Here is a 25,342-nt window from a genome sequence, read left to right as displayed (position 1 = left end):
ACCCCAGCTGCTCCTCGTCGGCACGTTGCCGCTTCGAGCCCTCCCTTGGCTCGGAGGGCTTGGACGAATCAGAACGGTCGCGTCCCGCTAACTCTAGAAGCGCTGCCGAGGGCTCAGGCAGAGCGGGGTGACCTATTTTCATCGACTTCGGGGCCATCGTCGAAGGCCCAGATGAGGCAAGGTGGCCTAATTCCGCTAGTTCCAAGGCCACCGTCGAAGGTCCAGATGGGGCGGGGCGGTTTGATTTCGTCGGCTCTAGGGGCGTGTCCTCCCCCTCCTACCTCGTGGCATGCCGTAGGAAGGGCCTTGCCTGCGGTGAAGGTGGGTCCTTGTCCCTGGTGGCCAGATCATCCCATGGGATGGGAGACTCAGAGCCGTCATCCACCTTCTCCTCCTCCTCTTCTTCTTCCTCCTCCTGTTCCAACAAACCCTGACGTCGCTTCCCTCGCTCCTTTGACTGCCGTTTCTTCTCCTCATCCTCCTTCTTCTTCCTTTGTTCATCTATGGCACGTTTCACCGCCCTCATGTCCATGTGCTCTGGTGATGGCACAACAAAGTCCTAGAAGACTAACCCCGCCAACAGCTCGATGAAGCCCGTGTCCGGCCGCATCATGGGAAGCCCCAGGATTAGGAACACGACGTCAGCCTCCCCCATGGCCTCCTTGATGTGCTACGTGACCTTGCTGTCATGGAGCAGCCCCTGGGTGAGCGTCATGCTGATGAGCCACGCATCGAGCATCATCCTGTATAGTGGGAGGACACACGCCATCAGGGGTGCCACCCCCTTGCATGATACCCTCTGATGACGTCGGCCCCACAGATGCCATGGGTCTTCAAGAACATGATGGCCTCAAGGAGGTTGCACATCCTCTTCTTCTCCTTGACAGGTGGCCCCCACGGCCATGACAGTGGCACCTCTTCGACCAGGCGACCAAAGAACACTGGCAATGGAGCGCAAGGGTCGTTCTTCAGGTAGAACCAATGCGAGTGCCACCCCTTGTTGGATCTGGAGAGCTGGCAAGGCATGTACTTGGCCGCCCGCTACCCCTGGAGGTGGATGCCTGCGCATCCCATCGGCACTAAGGTCTCCTAGCCTCTCTTCTTCTTCTTGATCAAGGAGATAGAGAAGAAATATCTCCACAGCTCGAAGTGGGGCTCGATCCCCAAGCACCCCTCACACATCACGATGAAGGCCACGATGTGCAGGATCCCGTGGGGGTTCAAGTGTTGCAGCTCGATCTGATAGTGGTGCAACAGACCCTGTAAGAATGGGTGAGGAGAAACCATGAGTCGGTGCTCGTGGAAGGGCGTGAAGGAGACGACGTAGCCGTCAGGCGGCGCCGGCACATCCTCATGGTTAGGCACAAGCCACTCCACCGCATCGGTCCTCCCGCGGAGAAGACCATGCTTGACAAGGCCCTCCATGCGTGCATGCGTAACATCGAAGCAGAACCATGAATCCATAGAGGATGGAGGCGGCTGTGGAGAAGCAAAGGTGGCGGTAGAGAAGCGAAAGTTATAGATCTAGGGCTCCGGCGGTGGATTAGCAAGCATGGCAGATCCGAATAGCCACGGTGGAGAAACAGAGAAGGTAAGGCTATGGTTTTGATGTGCAGAGACGTGAAGGGGGAGGTCGCTATTTATAGGATGGAGCGGGGCAAGAAGGCAAACCGTCCACCTAGGTTCATGCGCCCGCTGCGCCATGTCACGTCACCTCCCTTCGAAGATCGTGCGCATGCTATCTCTAGCTATGCCCTCAAAGGACACGCCAGATGATAGTTCGCCCAGTCGATGGGCCAAGAACCGTAGTAGGTTAGGAGGGATATAGAGCTAAAAACGCTCCTACGGCCCATTCAGGACCAGGAGTTCGAAGGCTAGCCCACCGATGGGTTCACAGCCGCTCCGAGGCACCCTTAGAGCAAGGGGTGGAAAGGGATAGGCCCACTAGCGGCTAGTACCTGGGCACACAAGCGTCGCGGGCATCTCGGCCCATGTTCGAGTCTTGGTCGATTCCCGATCCATGGTTTTTCCTCGAAGACAGGTAATGGGCCCTTGGGACCAACCGAACGGACCCAAGAACTATATGGTTTGGCCACCAAGAGTCTAGAGTCGGTCATCAGCTGACCCATGTCGAACCCCCATGAACGGGAAGCTGGGGCCCTACTCAGACTAGCCCGTTAACAGCACACCGAGCACCATGTTTCGTCCATCGAGGAAAAACATGGCATGGCTTAGCCCCTCCATTTTACCAAAAAAAATGCTTGAGGGATGACGATCACAAAGACGAGCTGACCCTCGACCAGACCCATGCTACGTGTGGGGGCTCGAAGGAAGCTGGACTCGTAAGGAGATCGAACGCGCGGTCACAGTACGATGGCGGACCAATCAAATCCTAGGGGACCAGAATCAAGAAAATTCTTTCCGACCTCCCGAATCATACGGTTACATACCCCCAAGAAGACCGATCGCGACAAAAGGGAATCGTCGTCCTACCAAGACACGCCACGTGCTTAAAAAAGAAGGCCAAGGCCCTCAGAGTCCTCCCATTCGGAAAAGCCTCCAAAGGAGTATTCTACTCCTCCGTAGGCTCAGGGGCTACTATCGGGTATCAATATTAGGGATACCCAAAGCAAGGAACTTAGCACTCACGCTGACTTTCCCGGATGGCTCGAGACATATTAAAAGGTCTCGCCCGACCCTAAGGTTGCGGGCTCTGTCTCGCCCGAGTCCAAGGACGTGGTATCTGTCTCGCCTGACCCCTTGGATGCGGGCTCCGTCTCGCCCGACCTCGAGGACGTAGGTTCTGTCTTGTCCGACGGGGACCCATACCGCTGCCAACCACTCCAGGTCCAAGCGTATGGGCCTGCGTCAAAACTCTGACGCCAGGGAAGAGGCTGGCACGCTTCGATGTAACCGGTGGCCATGATGGGACATACCTGAGGATTCACATCAAGAACAGTGTCGGACGTGCCGATGCTGTTCTGCCTAATCCTCGTACGGGCGCTGACAGGCCTATAAAAGGGGAAGCTGGGCGTCCCACGATGGGAGATCGGAACACAAGAGCACGACACGAGCACACGGCTAAGCGGTAAGCGAGCTCTCAGCACCCGTTCACTCCTTCCACCAGAAACTTGGGATCCTCTCCCTCTCTTGCCTGTTTGTAACCCCTACTGCAAACCAAGTGTCGGTAACACTAGCAGTAGCGAACTGGACATAGGGACGTTTCACCCGAACCAGTATAAACCCTTGTGTCCTTCGAGCACACCATCTGAGTCAGACGCGTAAATACAAATTTACTCGTCGGTGGTCCGAAAACACCGAAAAGTTCTAACCCTACAATAACATGGCAATTATAGGAACGTAAATTGCAAAAAATATAAATGTGTAATGTAAAGAGGGGTTAAGAACATGTCGATGTTTTTTTAGATATATCAGAGAGTTAGCACTCTCTACTAGTACTTGTTGAAGCACCTCGTAAGGTATGGCTCCCCCTTGATCCGTGCAACGGTGCAAGGACCAAGTGCTCTCTAACTCTAAGCGTTGATCCTTTTTCACTCTGGAACGGCGTGGATGGCTTATGTGACTAATAAGTACTCCCTCCGTTCCAAACTATAAGATGTTTTGGCTTTTCTAGATTCATGACTTTTGCTATGTACCTAAATATATATTATGTCTAGACACATAATAAATGCTATGAATCTAAAAATACCAAAACGTCATATAATTTGTGACAAAGAAAGTATCAAATAATTGATTAACATTGATCCGGCGAACTCCATCAACTACATGGGGGGCACACCATTGGAATTTGATGCTTGTTTAGTTCCCAAAAAGTGCTACAGTGGTCATTACATCGAATCTTGCGATACGTGCATGGAGCATTAAATGTAGACGAAAAAAACTAATTGCACAGTTTGGTTGGAAATTACGAGACGAACGTTTTGAGCCTAATTAGTCCATAATTAAACACGAATTGCTAAATAAAAACGAAAATACTACAGTAGCCAAATTCCCAAAATTCGCGAACTAAACACGCATTTGGTATAACGACAATAAAGAAAAAGAGTTGTTTGGTAGTTTCCTGTTTGCTATAGAAACAACAAAAATTTATTACCATTCCAGCCCCAGAACTACGTGGATACGCGGTGTTGCGTTTGCATATACGTACAAAGAATCATAGCGTTTAAAGATGAAAAGAAAAAAAAAGAATCAGAGCGCGTGCACCCATTCCTATTCTCCCGTCCTCCACGTCTGTCAGTGGCCATCAGTAGCCTGCTCTTTCCAATCCAAGAATGGACAGACACACACCACACACCCGTTCCTATTCTCCCGTCCTCCATGTCTGCATTTGCCCCAACCGACGCCATGGCCCATGGCTGATGGTGCTCGACCACCTTGCGCGATAGAATTTCGACGATCATCTTGGGCTGGGCCGCTCTTGAGGACGCGCTACGCGCAGTGGCAAAGCTCGGTGGTGGAAGCTGGCCGGCGACCCTGATTCTGCACCGCTTCTGCAAGCAAATAATTTTCAAGAGTCTGTCTCTCACGCGTGATGTCATATAATAGGATCGTGATGTGTCCGTCGTCTACAAAATCAGAGAATTTCGATGATCTCGACGTGGTTTTGGTTGTACACGTGTGGTGTGTGGTGTGCGTGTGTTAAATAGACATGTGTGTATGAACAGATGCTACAGACGTACCCAGATGAGAAGCAACCTAAAAAAAAACCTGCCAAAGAGATACAGGGCCCAGGAGTACTGTGTGTGACACAGTACAGAGCGCAACAACAGCTCGTGTGGTCGTGGATGAACGGTCCTGGACAAGTGCTAATATAGGGCGTGATTGGTTGGCAGAATTGGACTGTTCTCGCACCGTTTAGTTGTCTGACCTCATTCATGCGGCGTGTTTGATTGCTCTGCTCGCACCTTTCGTCTGTATCCTTTCATTCATCTGCCCTCCTCCACCCCGCACGACTTCGTCTTCTGGATTTCTCCTTCCCTCATGGTGCAGGATGACTTGCGGCCTGTTCGGCAGGACTAAAAAATAAGCCAAAATACTGTTCCAGCTGGTTGTTGTGAGAGAAAATACTGTTCTGTCTGGAATCACTGTTCACGTAAACAGTGATTATGTGATTGGGCTGGCCAGCCAGCCCGCCACCGGCCAGTGAGCCGAACAGCAAGTTGATTCACTTAGGATGCAGGGACCCATGCGTCAGACAAAAAAAAAAACTAATACATGCATGCAACCAAACACAATCCTGTCTCATACTGAACTAACAGCAAAGACAACCAAACACAACTATCTGCACGAGCTCAACCCGACTTCTTCAGTCCTGCACGACCTGGCTATCCTGGCTCTCTACAACCAATCACGCCCGTATCAAGCTGGGAGATACGACATCCCTTACGTGTTTTTGTTTCCGTGCCTTTGGCATTTTCCCTCTCTTATTGACTTGCTGGCCGATTCGGCGCCGGCGGAATTCTGAAACACTGTAGCGCACTGTAGCATTTCGTTTGTATTTGGTAATAATTGTCTGATCGTTGACTAATTAGACTCAAAACGTTCGTCTCGCAAAGTACAACCAAACTGTGCAATTAGTTTTTGATTTCGTCAACATTTAGTACTGCATGCATGTACCGCAAGTTTGATGTGATGGGGAATCTTCTTTTTGCATAGTGCCAAAATTTGGAATTTGGGGTAACTAAACAAGGGCCGAGTTCCGCGTCCTGGAACGGGTAGCTAGTTTTTCAAACGTATAATTCGGATTTTGTGACTTTGAAAATACTTCTTACAAATAGTTTGTTTTCTTATTTTAATTCCCCTCTCTTTATTATGTGCCACGACTATATTCATCGGTACAAACTCGCTGTAGCCATTGTCGACCAATTCGTCGGTCCAATAATCTGCTATTTAGCATGTTCGCTGGTTCGATAAGTCGCTTGTACTGGTTTGTACTGCTGACTTATGGTAAAAGTACCATGTCTGATAAATCCTGGCTGAAACCAATGAGCAAACAGGCTTCTCTTCTTCTTTTTTCTTTTTCTTTCTCTCGTTCTTTTCTTGTGGCTCTCTTCATGCTAAATCAAGCTTGTCTTCGATTTTCTGTTGGCGAGCTCCATTCCTCGACAAAACTATTGTACAAATCTCTAGCAAATTAGCCATCACACAGGCACGGATTTAGTAAAGAGTGAACGAGGCACGAATTTAGTAACAGGGATAGGTGTGCAATAATCTTGCATTTTCAGTCCATGTCACAGGTATCACATAGACACAATTAACAGCTAATAGGGTATGCACTCGCAATTCACAAATGATCATTTTTACTAGCCGATAAGTAATAACAAAGACGTTCTCGGTTAGAAATTTAGCATACACGTACCTATGAAACAATCACGCCACAAAACAAGAGCTATTGACTAACGAGTCCTTTTTATCTTGAATTATTTTGGTTCTTAGATAGCTTTCAAACATCTTATTTTGAACATTAAATAACCCGTATGAATTTTGTGGATAATCAATATACTGTCGGATTTTGTCGATTCTATATCATACCCCACGTCTATCCATACATAAACTAAATTTAAACTATTTACTCCCTCCATATTTAAAAATAAAGTCGCTTTAGACAGTGACACGGTCTCCAAAGCATAACTTTGACTACTTATTTTTATAAAGATATTTATCAAACAATGATATATGTATTTTTTTTGTGAAAGTATTTTTCAAGACAAATCTATACATATGGTTTTTACGTTTTCAAACTCAACAACTTAAAAGTTATTCATGACTTATATTTTTAATGTTTGATCGAGGCTTTGTCCAAAACGACTTCGTTTTTTAGTACGGAGGAAGTATATATTATCTTAAAAGATCCTCGCGTATTCTATAATAATTCAGATTCGGATCAGATCGAATTACCCGTATCCTGCCTCATTATGTTCCTTCTCTTCTTTCCGTTCTTTCCTACGGAAGAACCCATTCCTCCGCATCGCCTCAGCACTCCAGCGGGATGCTTATACGCTGCATACACGGGACGACTGACCACTGACGCAGAGGAGGACCCCCATCCCGTGCATGCATGTGCATGGACGGTCTCATTGAGGTTTCAGGAGCACGAAAATGGCTTCTATCTCTTCAGTGGTTCGTTAAGCTTGCCTTTGCCTTTGCCTGCCCATTTTTACCTCGAACTTGTGTAGCAGCTGCAGTTGACGCGCGATTGTGGTATACCCACGTCACGTCCGTCGTCGCCGACGCTGCGCGCACACGTGTCCACGACGCGTGCGTGCGCAACTCGAGGGCACCGGCTCATCACTGCCTTGCCGGCCGGGAGGTGGGAGCGAGATCAAATGGAGCGGGCGGGATCTTGCTGGAAACCAAGGCCGCCGCCTCGCGTGCATGGGAGGGAAGTTGGGAACCAAGGGCGTCGTCACACAAACCCCTTGATGACAAGGAAAAAAAAACCCCGCTGCATGTACGTAGACGCGTCCTCCGTCTACTCGTCATTATTTGATGAGAGACGTGACGTTTTGGACGTATGGACACTGTTCCCTCGAAACTGAGGCCTTATTTTCCACCAAAGGTTCCAACATACAAATAGAGTATTAAATATAGATTAAAAATAATTAATTATATAGTTTATAATTAATTTATAAGATAAATCTTTTAAATCGAATTAGTTTATAATTTGGTAATGTGGTACTACAGCACTCACCACTCACCAGTCACCACCGCACCCTGACCCGCCCAACGACGACGATCCGAGCGTCCTGACGCTAGGCCAGCTATAAGTAGAGGGGACCGGACCTGACCATGCCGTGGTGTAGCCGTGTAGCACGACATCGCCGGGGGTGGTGGTGTGGTCGTGGGTCGTGAGTCGTGACCGTGAGGGACGTGACAGGACAGGAGGCGAAGAGGAGCCCGCCCGGGGGCCGGGGCGTTGACTGGGTCCGGGACCGTACAGTCGCGGTGCCCCCGCCACGTCATCCGCGGCCGCCGATCATTCTCATCCACTCCTCAAAGCAAGCAAGCAAGCGCTCTTCCTTTCCCTTCCCTTGCACACCTCCCCTCTCCTCTCGTGTCTCGTCCATCCGTTTCTCCTCCCTACCCCTGCTTCCCGGCTCCCCTCCCTCCCCTCCTCCCCCCCTGTGCGCCTCTTTTCATGCGCGAGGAGGGGCCGTGGGGACCACCAGCACCACCTCCTCCATCCGCGCGCCTCTCGCCCCCGCCGCTCTCGCTGGTGGTGCTCCTCCTCCTGCTCGCGGGGCGGGCGGTCTCCTTTCCCCCCTCCTCCTCCTCCTGCTGGTGCCAAGGGCCGGGAGGGCGTCGCGGAGGTGGCGCGTATGGGGCTCGCCGGGGACGGGTCGGCGGGCACCGCCCACCTCAGGTTATTTTTATCCCTCACCATCCACTCTCGCTCCTCCTGCTTTCCCTTTCGCCCCCATCCATCTGGTTTGACTTCGCCGTGGGGAACGAGAGGCTACCTTTTCAGGAGGCTATGGCGCCTCGGAGCCGAGATCCGTTGCATCGGGGACGAATTATACTGTACTACCCTCTCCCTGCTTCTCTGAGGATGCTGTGGCTGCGGATTCGGGGCACCGGAATTAGGCCCCGGACTCGAGCGCGGCCGGCCCAGCCTCTCAGTTGGATCTGCCCAATTCTTATAGCATAACCTGACTTGTGTTCACTTGTTTGATCATGTTGATGAAGGGGGTCGAACGATAGAGGGTCACTGCTTGCCCTGCGAGGGATCAGATCGTTCGGGAATCGGGACCTCTCTTCTGCCTCTTCTAATGATGCGAGGACTACTATTTTCCTGCCAGTTTTCATGTTCGGACGCCAAAGCGTCAGGATCTGTTAAGATTTGGGTCATACATGGCTGATCTAAGCTCCGCTTAGTAACCTCGTGCTGTTTTAATTGAGGATTTTCCAGGATTTCTTGTTCTAATTGATCATATTGTCCTCGCCGATGTATTGGGTCACCGAATGTACCCTTTGCAAATAAGACATTCCTCGCATCCATGTTCTTTGAATACTAACAAGTTCTAACTAGCTACATGTGTTTATCTGAAAGTCTGTCTATATTTGATTTGGTAGGCAATGGTTGACAAGATTATATTTGTTTTCTATAACATAACTTGTTATACTAATGTGTTAAATGGTATTCGAAGCTAACTAAAAAGAAATACAAAGTTTCTGCTACTCTGATGAACTTTATGGAAGTTAGATGTTCATTATTTTTTCTTTGGAATATAAAGCATACAAAACTTCATATCAGCTCAATCAGTTTATTAATTTCATAGGAAATTCCTTGTACTGTATTTGTATATAACACTAACAGTGTGCAGTGTCACATAAGTCCGAATTCGCACTTGTTTGACACAATATTTCCCCTTGCAGTAATAGTGAAAATGGACGGTTCAGTTATGGAGTTGCGAGTTCTCCTGGGAAAAGAGCATCGATGGAGGACTTTTTCGAGGCAAGGATAGACGACGTTGACGGAGAGAAAGTTGGAATGTTCGGTGTATATGATGGTATGTACTGTCTAGTGACCTCTGAAGTGATACCAATTCCGTTGGTTCTCCTAATGGCAGCACTCCCTTATGAAGTTGATATTTTGAGTTGTAAGGTGAGCATGGTTTTCTGTTTCTGTAGGTCATGGAGGAGTCAGAGCAGCTGAGTATGTTAAGCAGCACCTTTTCAGCAATTTAATCAAACACCCAAAGTTCATCACTGATACCAAGGCTGCTATTGGTATGTTCATATTAACTATCGTGGACTTTCTACTTCTACACTGAGATATTGTGATCTTGATATCCTTCTATTACTTTGCTGCAGCCGAAACTTACAACCACACAGATTCAGAATTTCTGAAAGCTGATAGCAGTCAAACTCGAGATGCTGGCTCAACTGCCTCAACAGCTATTATTGTAGGGGACCGTTTGCTTGTTGCAAACGTTGGAGATTCTAGAGCTGTTATTTCTAAAGGAGGACAGGGTAAGTTTATCGTCTGTAACATGACATATCTCAGTGTCTGTTCCTATACTTCCACCTGTATCAGAAACTTTCAAATTGTTGTATTTCCCCATGATGAATGGATAAACTGAATATCAGGGTTCCAAGCTAATCACATTCCACTAATGCTCAAGAATTTTATTATGTTTTCCCAATCTTGACCTGCAGCGATTGCGGTTTCAAGGGATCACAAGCCTGATCAGACAGATGAGAGACAAAGAATTGAGAATGCAGGGGGCTTTGTTATGTGGGCTGGTATTGATTCCTCTGAATCTATCTATAAAAAGAAACCATCTATCTTAATATATGCCATTACTGTCATTTCTACTGTTTGATTATTCGAAATTTGTAGGGACATGGCGAGTGGGTGGTGTTCTCGCAGTCTCTCGAGCATTTGGCGATAAACTCTTGAAGCAGTATGTTGTTGCTGACCCCGAAATCAAGGTTCGTTGTGTACTTTTGTTTTCATATGGATTGTCTGGATACTTTTCCAAACATATCATAGTTTGAGGAAGTATGGTGCGTTTGTAATGAGTGCCTAAAAATGGAGATTCTATTACAAGCAATGTCATAGATCAAGCCCCCCTGTGGCCATCTGAAAACGACTTTTGCTATTACAATCAGGAGGAGGTGGTTGACAGCTCCCTCGAATTCCTCATCCTTGCTAGTGATGGACTCTGGGATGTTGTCACTAATGAGGTACCTACATATATTACTAAATATTTCTTTCAGTGCAATTGGTCTGTCTCTCTCTCTATCTGATGTAATGTATTTTGCAGGAAGCTGTTGCCATGGTCAAGCCAATTCAGGACCCCCAGGAAGCAGCAAAGAAGCTTCTCGAAGAAGCTTCCCGAAGGGGAAGCTCCGATAACATCACAGTTGTCATCGTCCGCTTCCTAGATGGAACAACTACCGGTGATAAATCAGGCGAAGACAAAGAGACCACCAATGACCAAAACTAGGAGTTGTCACCTGTAGAGGGATCCATCATGCGTGTGCTCTTCTGGCTCTTGTATCTGATGCTCAAAGTAGATGCTCCGTGTGTCTTCGTTTCTGTTCCGCAAGGAAACTGACTCCCCCCGACCATCGTCCTGATGCTGCTCGTGCTCCTGGCTGGCCTAGATGAGAACGCTGCCGCAGAATGGCGAATAGGGCTGGTGGTGTTACAGTATGGTCCCTTCTTTCCTTTCCATTAAGCTCTGTGATGTAGCTGTCCGTGCTGTTGATTCATGAAATCACGCTAGACATTTTCCTGGCTTAAGTGCGTGTAAAACTGTCGAACTATTTGAACGAAAGTTGTACACTGCAGTATGTAACAATTAAATGTCCCTACATTCGCCTTCTGGTGTTTTGCTGTCATGCACCTGGTTGCTACCAAGCCGGGACGGAGGTGAGCTATCAACTGATTCGGTGTACAAAAATCGGAAGGTCGAAATTCCACAGAGCAAGTGCGTGGATTATCATATTAGGGAAAATTGTGTTCTTTGCCCTGGTTCAGTACTTCAATTATGATTTTACTCCTGTTTTTTTAACTTTGTGTTTTTATCCTTGTTATTTTAAACTGAACTCTCCGTCTATCCCTACTTTAGATGTCTTTCTGATCCCCGGTGAATAGATGAATTAAAAAAATTCTAAACCTGAAAAGAAAAGACCAAATGCCTATGCTGCCCCATATCCCTTCCAGGCTATTCCAAGACTCTTCCAAAACACATCGGAGAGGGAGCGGGCGGCACGGTGCCTGTCGGCGGTGCGGGCGTGCGGCGGTGCGGAGCGAGCATGCGCGCGCGACTGCTGCTTCGGGATACGGGACCGGGAGCGGGCGGGTCTCCGGCGGTAGCTCCCTGACGCGCGGTTGGGCTGCAGGGTGGGCGGGCACGGTGGCCGCACGGCCGGGCTGCAAGGCGGCAGGCCGCGGCGTGTGTGTGCAGTGCGAGCGCGCGGCCTCCTCGCCGGCCGCGGCGTGCGGAAGCGACCGTGGGGTCGGTACGCGGCGGAGATCCGGACCCGTGTGGAAGACGCGCTTGTGTCTGGGCACCTTTGACACGCCCGAGCAGGTGGCGCGGGCGTACGCCGCCGCCGCGCGCAGGCTCCGCGGGCCTGACGATACCACCAACTACCCCGCCGCCCCGGAGCCGATGGCGCTGGCAGAGGCTCCAGCGACGAGCGCGAGCGCCGTGGTGTACGACTCATCGTCGTCCTCGTGCTCCCCGCTGCCGTCGTAGGAGTCGCTGGCGGTTGCGGCGCCGCCGGCCCCGTCGCTGGACCTCAGCCTCGCGCTGTCGGCTTTAGCGGCGGCCGCAAACACGTACCAGCTGTTCATGGACCCGACGGTGGCCGTGACGCCGGCGCTGCTGCAGTTGCTGCCGCCGAAGAGCGAGGAGGAGCGAAGCTGCTCTGGTTTGTCGTCGTCGTCTGTGGTGTTCGACGCGGCGGCGCCCGTGGGCCTAGGGCTGGACCTCAACCTGGCGTTGCTGGTGCTGCCTACCACCCAGAGTCGTCGCCCTCCCGCGCCCGCGCCGACGGCGAGGAGCCACCACGGGGCCGACCTGTCGGCTCGTGCACGCGGCCGCGGCCAAGCTGCTGGACCCGGGCGCGCCCGCAGGCGCCAGACTGGCACTCGTGTACGCTTGCTCTTCCCCGCAGCACCGTAAGGATGGCCACGCCGGCACCTTGCTTCACGGCTCGTCGGGAATGGCCGACGACTATCAGTGCATGCATTTACTTATACCGTTTGGTAACCGATGTTCTACGTGCATTCTTATAAATTAAAGATTTTTGGTCCACACAAAAGATTATATCGAAATATTTCTTATGGGTGTCATCATTATGAACCATTTGGTCCTAAAATTTTGAATATTTATCAATATTAAATCTGAGTTCAAATAATTGCAAGTTGTGCCAAATATGTTTGACCAAATTTAATCAATTGTCAGCATACAATAAAAAAGTCTAGTTCCAAATCAGGGTAAAATCACAATTAGGCATAACAAACAGGGGTAAAACCGCATGGACATTCATGTCCTTTTGTACAAAGTTTAACACCGTTAGGGATGGATGACGGAGCAGAGGCAAACTGGTGCTTCGTTTTGAAATCATAGGGGTAAATTCACAAAGTCAAAAAAAAAACAGGGGTAAAATCACAATTTTGATACAAAACAAGGGTACAAACGCAAGAACTTCCTAAATAACTGTTGTCGTTGGTGTGTGCGCCATAAGTTTGACTTGATTTATAGAAAATACGTACAACATTTGTATCTCTAAATAAATTTATTAAAAAACTATATTCAAAGATCTTTTCAATAATATACTAATTATGTACCATAAATATTAATATTTTTAATATATATTTAGTTAAAATTATTTCTTGGAAAGCGAAAACGACAGATATTTAGAGACAGAGGGAGTATATGAATTTCAACCTAAACAAGAATGGATTATCATAATTAGGAACATGCTGTATGGAAGTAAAAGAAAGCTCATTCTTTGAACCGTGCTAAAAGACACCATGCCTCTGGACCATATGAGCATGTAATTTCGATGTTGGCCCTGTCCGTAGTTGAAATTTAGCTTATGCTGCTACTCATACTGATTTATTACGAGAAAAAAAAATATTATTCTTTCGCTGAAAAGTACCGGTGCTGAGTGCTGACAAATAAAGCACGACGCCGGTAGCTTGATTGTGTAGTCTGAAGTCTGAACCGTACGAGCAGGTAATCTTGGTGACGCCTCGGGGATAATGCATAGCGTTTAAATGTAACCATGTTGATTTTTTTGCTCACTGGAGTAGATGTGATTGAGTGATTGCTGGGCTGCTTGCTGTATTATGTGATGGAAGGGGAAAAGGTTGGTGCATAAATGGGACTGGGCCACACAGTGACTAAACTTAGAATTGTTAGGCCCATACAAATAATAGGTTTGGAATGGTTTAGGCCCAATAAAAAACTGAAACGGATCTTAGCCCAAAAGTATAATAACAGGGCAAAATAAAACAAAACAACTTTTTTTGGAAACCAAATAAACAAAACAACTTGTAACAGGATTTAGCTCATAAATCGGTTGCTAAGTTACATGGGCCTTATTGGGCCACAGGTCATTTTTACGATGAGTCACAATTATAATTGCCACGACATACATATCCCACACGAGGAGGGTGTCAAAGTTTTTATGACGTTTTCAAGTCCTACCATGTGAATTAGATATTAGATACTTCCCCCACACGTTCCTTTTTCTTCCCTCCAATACTTCATAAAAAAATAACATCATACTAGTTTAATTAAATCCAGACACCTGTAAAATTTATCTTGATATTAGGTTTGTTTATTTATTTAATTAAAGTTAGAAAAGTCTGGTTTAACTACTAAATATAATTGTATATATTTTTGGAACAGAGGGGTCAGGGGTTGGAATAGGTGAGTTGCTGCCTTAAGTTTTCGGATCGACTTTGATTCTGGTGCCAGTCGATCATTCAGTCTTAGTAACGTGAGTGACGTAGTCTCATGACCTACCTACACGAAAATGAGAATGCTAAAAAGGTAGAGGCCATGCATGCAAGGGTCTCAGCAATCTTAATTATGCCTTGCCTCTCGCGCGAAGAAAAGAAAGAGCACTCTGCGTTGCATGCATGCATGCATGAGGCACATGCATCCAATTTAGGGGTCAAGCATATTCATGCAGGCATGCATTGCATTGGGCGTGCACTATGGACTTGGTCTGCACTCGCATTGCATTGGAGATTTCAGATTTGGCGTCGTCCGATCCCCCGCTGCGTCACCTCCACCAACTTCGTCTCTCGGTCTCTCCTCTCTTTTCCTTTCACACGATCTCGATGCATATATATCCGATCCATCAGCATGTATCCATCTTCAATTTTTTTTTACATATGGTCGTGTCGTGTAGCATGCGTGATCGCATTGCTGCTTAATTACACAAATACTAATTTTTACTAAAAAAAAGATACGGTCTCGCTTCTCACATCTCGTGGATGTGACGGCGTCCATCGTGCGCTATCATATTGACGACGCCAAAGAAGAAGAAGAAGAAGCTAGGGTTTCCATCAGAGACTAGTAGCATTCTTACCTTCTGGAAAGGACCCCCCCCCCCCCCCCCCCCCCCCCCCCCAAAAAAAAAAAAAACCCCTCTATCTAACTGGTCCACCTGGTTGTGTCTGAGGCTCACTCTGGTCACCTCATTACCTTTTGGTTTCTTGCTGCTCCCGTCGAGAACCAATTATTCCACCAGAGACGTGATTTCTTTAAAAAAAAAAATAACTTTTAGCTTTGTGAAATAAAGTTCGGGCGGTACGTCAGCGTACGTTCACGTGTATTCACGCAAAAGTAAAAGAACACTTGTCTAGTCCTTTCGCTTCTAATGATCTTTTATATATGTACAGCCTTATAATGATATTTAGTTTGGTCATCATCTCATCTTTAGGAACCAAAATAGGATTTAATTTTGTATATTTCTGTCCAGGCCTTTTATCTTTGCGAATTAAAACTTTGATGCACTCAATTTGTTTTTAATGCTATATATATCCAACCATTCATTTCGAAGATAACTCTAATATAGCTATATTGTTATTTTAATTTCTAGAATATTTAAAACTAGTTTCTATGGATCAACTAATTATATTTATGCTCTCACAAGATGGCAGTAATATCAATTTTGAGTGACATGAATCATGAGTCCTTAAACTTTTTTTTTACATTCTCATCTGGGTGTTTTTTTTGAAACGGAACCGGGCAGGAGAGCTGCCTATTGTATTAAAAAAAGGGAGCCTAGAAAAGCAGTGTACAAGCATATACAAATGTGTACAAGAGGGCAAAAGCCCGACACGCTCCACCTCAGGTGGCCTCAAATCACACGCACAATAATAAATTGGAGATATGCTTTGCTCCCGCCATTGCCCACAAGCCAGCCTCTTCCTTGATCTTTTGGAGAAGATGCATTGGTGCGCATTCTTTGCGCTCAAAGATTCTTGCATTTCTTTCGGTCCACACCTCCCAACAAACAAGAATGATAATGGAGCGTAGCCCTCGCCTCGCCGTCGACGGTGTTTGATCTAGGTTTTCCCACCAAGTTTGTACGGAGTCTCCTAGCACCCAGATGGAAGGCCGCATGTGTTCGTTGCCTAGCCACATTGCAATGTCCTCCCAAATGCGCCTAGTGTAACGACAGTCTTGAAAGAGATGGACTCCAGATTCTTGACTGTGTCTGCAAAGAGGACACACACCATTATTTGGCCATGCTCGTGCTTGTAGTCTATCGGAGGTCCAAATTCTGTTTTGGATAGCGAGCCACCCAAAGAACTTGCATTTTGGTGGCGCCCAGACGTTTGAAATTGGTCGTCGTTGATCCAATGAATTGCGCGTGGTAGGCCGATCCTGTTGTGAATTTTCCATCTGGCATGAAATTCCAAATGATGTTGTCTTCCCTGTCCGATTGGAGCTGAAGGTGGTTTAGGGCGTGCCAAAGCTAAACATACTCCACGAAGTGTTGGAAAGTGAAACCTGCATGCTGTAGGTCTATGTCCCTAATCCAGGCTCTGTTGTGCAAAGCTTCGTTGAGCGACTTGTTTTTATTTTTTGAAATTTGGAAGATATTTGGCGCTAGATCTTGGAGCTACGCGCTGCTCCACAAGGATGTTCTCCTACCGTTGCCAACTGTGATTGATGTTGCCGCAGCGAATAGGAGCCTGTCAGTCGTGTCACATGGTGTGTCTGAGTTAGTTAGCGGCCTTCTTTCTCCCTCTCATTCTTTCCACAGCCATCAGAGACGTAGTGCTCTTGCAAATTTTCCAAGATGTAGAATGCCAAGACCCCAGATTCAGTCGGTCTTGTGGAATGTGGCCAATTCACTTTGCATTTCCCCCAGTTAGCTTCTCGGATCCAGCCCAGAGGAAATTCTTCCTAAGGTTATCAATTTCCTTCCGTGTGTCTTTGGGAGCTCTTAGGGATGTGAGGCAGTACACAGCTTGGGAGGTGAGTACTGCTTTGACTAAGGTGGACCTTCCTGCATGGTTAATATTCTTGCCATTCCAAACAGTGAGCTTGCTCACGGCTTTGTCAACAAGAGATTGAAAATCGATCCTTCGCAATCTGGTGCTTGTTAGAGGTAGCCCCAGGTATTTTGTTAGGAAGCGAGCTCGTCTTGCTGGGAAATTGCTCAAGACCTCATCCAGGTTGACACCTTGACATCTTATGGGGATGACAGATGACTTCTCAACATTTGTTTTCAGCCCAGTCGCGTCCCCGAACTTGGCGAGAATTTTAGCGAGCGTAGTGACATCCCTCTTATATGGCTTAACAAAAATTGCTGTGTCGTTCGCATACATGGATGTTCGTATGACGGTGTGTTTTCCCCTGAATTTTGCTAAGTGTCCCTCTTCCGTCGCAAGGTCAAGGATTTTTTGTAGTGGGTCGATAGCAATGACAAATAGCAGGGGTGAAAGAGGGTCACCTTGGTGCAATCCTCGCCCGTGCTTGGTAGGTGTAGTGGGGACTCCGTTGAGAAGGACGCGGGAAGATGATGATAGAAGGGCATCCACCTAGTCTCTCCATTTTTGGGGGAAGCCAAGCTTGCTCATTAGGGTGAGTAGATATTCCTATCGAACCGAGTCAAATGCCTTGGTTATGTCGAGCTTGAAAAATAGGGATGCGGTCTTGGATCTATGGAATCGACGCACAGCACATCGGACCGACATGAAGTTGTCATGGATGCTTCTTTTTTTGATGAAGGCGCTCTGGCTCTTGAAGACCAGACTGTTCATGTGAGGTGCCAGTCGCATTGCCAAGACCTTTGCAATGATCTTCGTGAAGGAGTGGATTAGGCTTATGGGCGTAAAATCTGATACCGAGTCTGCCCCATCCTTTTTTGGAATAAGCACGATGTTTGCTGTGTTGAGGATAGCTAAATTGGAGGTACGTAGTTGATGGAAAGCATTAGCCGCGTTCATAACGTCCCTTTTGATAATATCCCAACATTCTTTGAAAAAAAGACCCGTAAAGCCATCCGATCCGGGCACCTTATCAGTCGGCATCTGATTTATGGCACTCCTGAGTTCAGACTCTGTAAAGTCGCCGGCCAGCATGTCAAGATTATGCGTGGAAATTTACAGTCTCCCCCAATTTAAATCAGTACGTCTTTGCGGCGGATGTTTCATGATATTTTGGAAGTTCTCCTGGACCACCGTCACTTTTTCAGCGTGTGAGACCGCCCAGCCTTGACCATTTCATAATCTTTGGATGTGGTTCTTCCTTCTTCTAGCGTTAACTCTTCGGTGAAAATATTTAGTGTTGGCGTCTCCCAGCTTAATATTGGAGACACGTGAGACTTGCCTACTTCTTGCCCTCTCAATGATCGCCAGGCCGAGAACCTGTTTTTTAAGCTTAGCTCTGAGGTCGAGTTCCGCCGGAGACAAATTCTATTTTCCTGGGCGACATCCAAACACAAAATGACTTCTAGAGCCATGTGCAGCTTCATTTTAGCATCTAAAATGATTCTGTTGCTCCAACCTCTTAGGTTTTGGGCTGTGACAAGCAGCTTGTTGTAGAGGATGTGGAAAGGTTCATGATGATTTGAGGTTGTTGTCCAAGCCCTCGTCACCACCTCTTTGAATCCTGGAAGTATGGTCCAGAAATTTTCGAAACAGAATGTCCTCGGCTGCCGCGGGCCACTTTGATTGGAGAGTAGTAGCGGGGCATGGTCTGATAGGGAGGTGGATAGAGCGTGAAGAACATGGGAGGTGAACGTACAGTCCCATTCGGCATTGCAAAAAACTCTGTATAGCTTCATCAATGTTGGATCACGCCTCTCATTGCTCCATGTGAATTTGCGATTTTGGAGATGTATCTCCTTCAGTTCGCATTCATTCAAAGCATCTCTGAATTGCCGCATTAGCCTATGGTTCAATCTTCTATTATTCTTATCCGCTGCATTGTAAATTAAGTTGAAATCACCAAGGATCAGCCAACGCGTATTATTTTGTGGCTTGATTTCCTTTAGTTCCTCTAGGAACCTTTGCCTTGCACGGTGCCTAGCTAGTTGGTCCGTAGACAACAGAGAGCCGAAAATTTGTTGAGCACTCTTTAACCTCAATGTCAGCTGAGAGGTGGAACTCGCCCACGGCGCAGTTGGTTAAGTGAATTGAGTCCTCATTCCATAGGATGACAATTCCTCCTCGCGTCCCAAGGACACCAGTCGCCGGCTTGAACACAAAATTACGCAGGCAATAACCACCCAGATAAGCTGCAGTGTGTTGGTCCAGAGAGGATAGCTTTGATTCTTGCAGGCATGCGATGTGGCATCTTGTAGCTGCCACTGTCTGATGCACAACATCTCTTCTATCTCTGCGATTCAAAACGCGAACATTACAGCATAAGAAATCTACATTTGGTCCTATCATCTGGGGATAAAAATATACTCTGTAGGCTCCCAGGCCAAAAATTTGTGCGAGCAGCAACAGCAGTTTGCAAAGTAGCCGGAGAAGTGATGCAAGAGTGAGAAGTAGTTCCATCTGATTGCTGCAAACAGCAGCGGCCACAACATCAAGGTTGCTGGAACTTCCATTGCATGAGCAGATATATAAATTGCTGGAAGTTACATTGCACGGGCACACATGAAGCTTGCTGGAAGTTTCATTGCACAATCACAAAGCAGATACACGGCTGGAAAATGCATGAATAAACAACTAGGCCTTGATAGGCGAAGCACAAGTCTGCAAAAAGTCTTCAGGTGGCGAGACAATGTTGCCTAGCACATCACACGAGTTGAAATTAAAAAACTGCGACGACAGAAAAGTGAAGTCTGGATACATAATGAAACAAAGCTGAACTCAATAGTCATCAGCTGGCCTGCTTCAGGTTGCAGCAGGCAGCAGCGCCTCCTGGAGGTCGGCGATTCCTTCACCCGCCATGTTGATGAGAGCATCGTCTATCTCCATTGTTGGGCCGTCATCCAGGTTGAACATCTCAGCTTGCGCATCAATCACCTGATCCGGCAACGGTCCATTGAACATGGCAACAAATTCCTGCAAAGCAGTTTCAACAGGTTGTAGGTCATCTTGCAAGAGCCCAAGTTTCCTGCATAGATTCTGCTGTGCACGTTGCATCTATGTCATGGGTTGATTTTTGGCGAGGCGTGCACTGCGACGTACCGATGACATGTCGAAGACTCGGCGCCGGTGTCTGCGCCGCTGCTGCACTACTACTGGTGCTTTCAGCGGGCTGGGGTTGCTCTGGATGATCGGCGTCGTCACGCTGGCGAAGAATTCTGCAACACCTATTGTTATTTGTTCCTCCATGGGAGCATTGGCACTATCAGCAAGGGGAGCAGTTTCAGAGGCATTAGGATTTTGAACATTTAGACCTGCAAATAGGGCCTGGAAGCTCGCAGCCTGCGTGTTGACAGTCGGTGAGGTAGGCTCAGCTGCCTGCTGCATGCTGACGGGCAGGTGTGCAGGCGCTACTGCCTGAGCAAGGGATCCCCCCGGCGGCTCAAGCTGCAGCTGCTAGAGAACCTGGTGCACCGCGTCGATGGAGTATTCAGCTGGTGACAGGATTGTTGTCGTTGCGCCTTGTGCCGGAATGTCCCAAAGAAGGCGTGCGAAGACATTGGAGACCGGGATAGTAGTTGTTGTCTCAGCCTGCTTGAGGTGGATGGACGAGGCTTCATTCCCTGCCGCTAGCTTTGCCCCAACGGCGGTGGCCCTAGGTCCACCATCGGCAATCAGGCCATCCACCGAGGGCGCCTCCAACAGCCCCAGCTTGGCAGCCAGGGTGCAGGCTTTGTCGATGTAGTCATTGAGAAGTGCTTGTATGTATGCCGAGAAGCCCTGCATTGCCTTCTCTCCGCCCGGCCAGTTGATTATCCGCTGCATGACATCCTGGAGCGCCACAGCATGAACCTTGAACAGGTCCTGAAGCCGGCAGCTCTGTATGTTCTGTTGATGACTCAGTTGGGGCAGACTATTTGGGACGCCTTCAGGTGCTTGGAGGCCATCTTGCTGACAGGCTCTGTGCCTGCCCCCGTGTCCCCACACTCTCCTGCGGGGTGAACGGTGTTATATCTATTGGATCATCTAGGAGTGGATTCAGTGGGTGTTTACTTGTATTTGGGTAATTATTGACTTAGAGATTCAGAGGAAGATAGAGAGAAGGTGACCCATACCTTCGGGCTTGGCAGAGAAGGAAGTAATCGCCATGGCACCGGTGTAGGTGAAGCTCTGCGCTAGGCAACGACGGTCGGAGAAAAAGGGCATCGCAGTGGAGACCGGGGTGAAGACCGTGGTGGCGCAATGCAGTGGCGGCAGCAGTGCTTCCCGTCGCTGGCAGCGCCCCCTCTCTAGATCGGATTAGGGTTATGACAGTGAGGTGTCTTGTGGCTCAGGTGAACCTCGTATCCAGAGTCGTTTGCCCCATCTCCTCTTTATATGCACTGTGCAATGAGGGCTCACCAACCACTAGATGGCTGGACGTCCTCGATCAGGACACGGTCAAGGGGTCCGTCTCGACCGTTGGGTCAAGACGGATGAGATCAATTCTAACATTCTCCCCCTTGATCTCAACTCGTACTTTAACTTTAAACTTTGACTTTAATCTCTTTCACTTTTATTTGTTCCATCACAGATTAGTGCATAGAGCATGCTTCATCGTCACGGTTAATCGCCGATAGACTTAACAACTACAATACACGTCTCTGTCCTGAAACAGATTCTTTAACTTTTTGGCCCTTTATTGTCCGAAAATCATAGGCTATACCATAAACCTATGTCGACTGTGTGTTTTCTAAACACACTGGGTGGTAAGCCTTTTGTACGCGGATCCGCAAATACTTGCTTGTTACTTTTATGTTCAATACTTTTAGTATGATTCCGGACTTTCTCCTTCACAACGTATAACTTTAACGTCAATGTGTTTGGCAGCACACTTGACCCATTGTTATAGGAGCGAACTACTTAAATGGTTATTGCTGTTGTATACTATTATCAATTCCGGGTGTAAGTTCTTTTAACCATTTCGCCTGTCCTTAAGCCTCATAACAAGCTATACTATAGGTATGCATCTTTAATGACACCATAACTGTTTCTTTGGAGCTTTTCCATAATAAAACTCCAACTGCGAGTGTTAGCTACTATGTGGGTTTCACTAAAGATCTCGCCAAAATTTAACATTTGTACCCACAACTATTTGAGAGTACTTATTCTTTCTTACTCACCATGAGGCCTATAAATATTTGCACAATTACAAAATATTCTCAACTCCATTCCAGTTATCTATATCTAGACTGGACTTCTGACAAAATATCCTGGATACATAAAATATGTCAGGGTAAGTTCTTACTTATAAGCATTCAGTAAGCTTTCAACAGCTGAAGCATATAGGACGTCCATTTGATCGATCTCACATTCGTTTTTGGAACACTGAAAGTTCTGAAAACTATTACCCTTGACTATAGAAACAGGCGCAGGTTTATTCACATATATACTTTATTTCTTTAGAATCTTCTCTAAGTATACACTTGAGATAGTTCTAATACCCCTTTTCCTTTTGTCTCGGTAAGTTCCAATTCCTGGAACGAACGACGCTTTACCAAGATCATTCTTATTAAAACTTGAGGACAAGAACTGTTTCTTCTCCAACAGTAGATTAACACCACTACTAGCAAGTAAGGTGCTACCCACATGCAGGATTAGGAAAAAAATTTCCCATGTTTAAACTTTGCATAAATACAATTGTCCTCTATATTCTCTTTAAAACCCAAATTTTCTTATTGTACTGTCAAACTTCAAGTACCAATGTCTTGAAGCTTGCTTTAATCCATAAATGGATTTCTTCAGGCAACATCCCTTACGTTCTTTTCCTTCCACGACAAAACCTTTTAAGTTATGACATGTAAACTTTTTCATACAAATCCCCGTTGAGGAATGTGTATTTACATCTTTCTGATGTAACTGTAAATCGTAATGTGCTACTAACACTATTATGATTCTAAAAGAATCCTTGCATACTCATTATAATCTATTCTTTCTCTTTGTGTAAATCATTTCACCACAAGTGGCGCTTTATAGCTTTCAATATTCTCTTTGGATATCTTTCTATATTTTCTTTGGAGTCACCTTTGTCTTGTAGACCCATTACAGCCTACTGTTTTGGCTCCATTGGGAATTTCTTCTAAGTCCCAAATATCGTTGGTATTTATCGATTTCATTTCATCTTTCTTTGCTTCTTGCCATTTAGATGAGTGAACGCCTCTCATAGCTTTTTCAAATGAGGTGGAATTACCCTCTATTTGAATTTCTTTCTTAACATTGACTTCTTAGTCACCAGAAATATCTGATTTTCTTATTCTTTGAGACCTTCTGGGTCTCGTGGCACTTCTTTCATATGGGGATATTGTTGCTCTTTATTGCCAAAAGGCAAATGTTCTATAGCCTCTTGTATCATAAGATCCTTGTTTACTTATTCATCTTCTTTAAGAGCTAACATCAGGTGTTGTATATGTCATACAACATCAACATGTATTAAGCAATTTGTTGCTCTAAAAACACTGTTGTGGATATGTAATCCCACTTCTATTCAAGCCTTAGGTATCTACATACCATGCTCTCCGAGATTACTCCATCTTCTATAAAGATGGTGTATCTTCAAATTTCTTATTTTGGGTTTAATCTGCTAAAACTCATATGGTGCGTTTAGCACCACCTTGATAACTCTGAACTCGTCCAGTATGAATACTAGCTGACTATGCTATCTTCCTATCGAAACTGTAAAAGGTCCAGGAATTTAGCTATTTCTTTACTTTAGGGGTATCGTTATTATGACCATCTTACTCCCTCAATGATCACATTCATCTTTTATAGATCACTTTTACCTTCAATGCATAGTATGCATTGCATTATCTAAAGTATGGGGAAGTATCTTTCTTAATTGTCTTTCTTAATTAATCTTACATTTCTCCCCCTCAAAATGTGGTTTGAACTTTTCTACCACAATTTTGAAACATTCAGAACTCTTGTGAATGAGGAAACTTTGATTACTTACTTTATCCACATGATTACATCATGCAAACAAAATTCGTATGTGAGTACATTTTCCTCATTACACTTCAAAATTCAACATAGTCTATTATTATCAATACTTCTGCAAGTCACGCTTGCATATCATTCTTATCTTTTGATTCACATGCAACTTTCTTTTGTTCTTAAACTCATTGAGTACTTAATGACCATGACACAATCAGAGTGTACGGTCAATACTAGGATAGCATAAGAGCTACCCCAAACTTCTCTCCATATGCAGGATACACTTAGAGCACATGAGTCATCACATCCTTCTCCCGCCATGCGGGATAAGTACTATGCCAAAACTCTCCCGCCATGTAGGATTGGTTAACATATGTACTATGCCAACTTTACCCCACCATGCGGGTATTTTCTCAAACTTTTCCTGCCATGCGGGTACTATCATAAACTTTTCCCGTCATGTGAGATAATTCCCTTAAACGGACATAAATGTCAGGATTGGCTCGTGTTCAATCATCAAATTCAGAAATAAATCCGAATACTCTTTAACACACCTGCTTAATCCGACATTGGTCAAATTAAACATGCATGTTACTTATTACATTTCTTAAACAAACTCTTATTGCTCTATCTCCTTTTCTTGGATCAATATCCTTTAATTCTTTTTCTTTTCAAGCCATTCTTTAAAGAGAACACAGTCCCTTATACAATGGCCTTCTTTCTTCTGAGTCACAAGTACCCAGCACATTTTTCTCACTGCCTTTAAGAATGAAAGCATGAAGATCTCTGTCTGAAAAAATATTCAACAATAACAAGCATGAAAATAACCCTACGTTGGTCTGGTTAAAAACATGCACATTAAACTTTAAAATCTTTAAGTTCTATTCTATATTATCGTTGGGCAGAAATAGAATAAAACCATTCATTCTTTTACATTAATTCCACATCACCGTTGGGCAGAAATGGAATTAATGTATGAAAAACTCAATTAACTTGAAAACTCCTCAAAATTAAATTCTCTCGTTGGTTCGAATTTAATTAGAAGATAATCATCATCATTGCAGCGGAAACATTAAAATACATTTTTCTAGTTCAGGAGCATTCCTTGATCTTTATCTATTCTCTGAATAATTGGTCACTTTGATGCAAAATTCATCAGAGATTTAAACTTTAAACATAAAACTCATATAATTATAATATTGTTATCATCAACGTTGGTTAGAAAATAACAATACCATAATTCAACTTTAAACTTAAACTCGTAAATAAACTTATAATATTGTTATCATCAACGTTGGTCAGAAAATAATAATT

The 25,342-nt window shown here is 46.0% G+C and overlaps 2 protein-coding genes and 2 pseudogenes across 2 annotated transcripts; 2 read left to right on the top strand and 2 right to left on the bottom strand.

The window, feature by feature from the left end:
• The first annotated feature begins 7,824 nt into the window (after positions 1-7,824).
• LOC136466668 (probable protein phosphatase 2C 45) lies at positions 7,825-11,354 on the top strand (annotated as a pseudogene).
• A 15-nt stretch (positions 11,355-11,369) lies between these two features.
• Positions 11,370-12,715, top strand: LOC136465177 (ethylene-responsive transcription factor 10-like; annotated as a pseudogene).
• Positions 12,716-16,861: 4,146 nt separating this feature from the next.
• LOC136465175 (uncharacterized) lies at positions 16,862-17,341 on the bottom strand. The gene has a single exon (XM_066464021.1). It carries the CDS (start codon positions 17,339-17,341, stop codon positions 16,862-16,864), a length of 480 nt encoding a protein of 159 aa, XP_066320118.1.
• A 2,523-nt stretch (positions 17,342-19,864) lies between these two features.
• Positions 19,865-20,510, bottom strand: LOC136464932 (uncharacterized). The gene is made up of 3 exons (XM_066463875.1): positions 20,374-20,510; positions 20,162-20,286; positions 19,865-20,035 (listed from the first exon to the last, which is right to left on the bottom strand). Exons 1-3 carry the CDS (start codon positions 20,444-20,446, stop codon positions 19,865-19,867), a joined length of 369 nt encoding a protein of 122 aa, XP_066319972.1. The 5' UTR covers positions 20,447-20,510.
• Positions 20,511-25,342: the final 4,832 nt, after the last annotated feature.

This window comes from Miscanthus floridulus, chromosome 7 (assembly GCF_019320115.1).
Source record: "Miscanthus floridulus cultivar M001 chromosome 7, ASM1932011v1, whole genome shotgun sequence".
In the NCBI taxonomy this organism is placed as follows: Eukaryota; Viridiplantae; Streptophyta; class Magnoliopsida; order Poales; family Poaceae; genus Miscanthus; species Miscanthus floridulus.
The sequence above is the reverse complement of the archived record's forward strand: the minus strand, read 5'-3'. Positions and strand labels throughout refer to the sequence as shown.

Coding starts and splice junctions, on each gene's coding strand:
- LOC136464932 (XM_066463875.1), bottom strand. CDS start 20,446: ATGCAGCAGGCAGCTGAGCCTACCTCACCGACTGTCAACACGCAGGCT. Junction 20,287..20,373: donor CTTCCAGGCCCTATTTGCAG/GTCTAAATGTTC, acceptor AAATAACAATAG/GTGTTGCAGAATTCTTCGCC. Junction 20,036..20,161: donor GAGTCTTCGACATGTCATCG/GTACGTCGCAGT, acceptor ACTGCTTTGCAG/GAATTTGTTGCCATGTTCAA.
- LOC136465175 (XM_066464021.1), bottom strand. CDS start 17,341: ATGTATGCGAACGACACAGCAATTTTTGTTAAGCCATATAAGAGGGAT.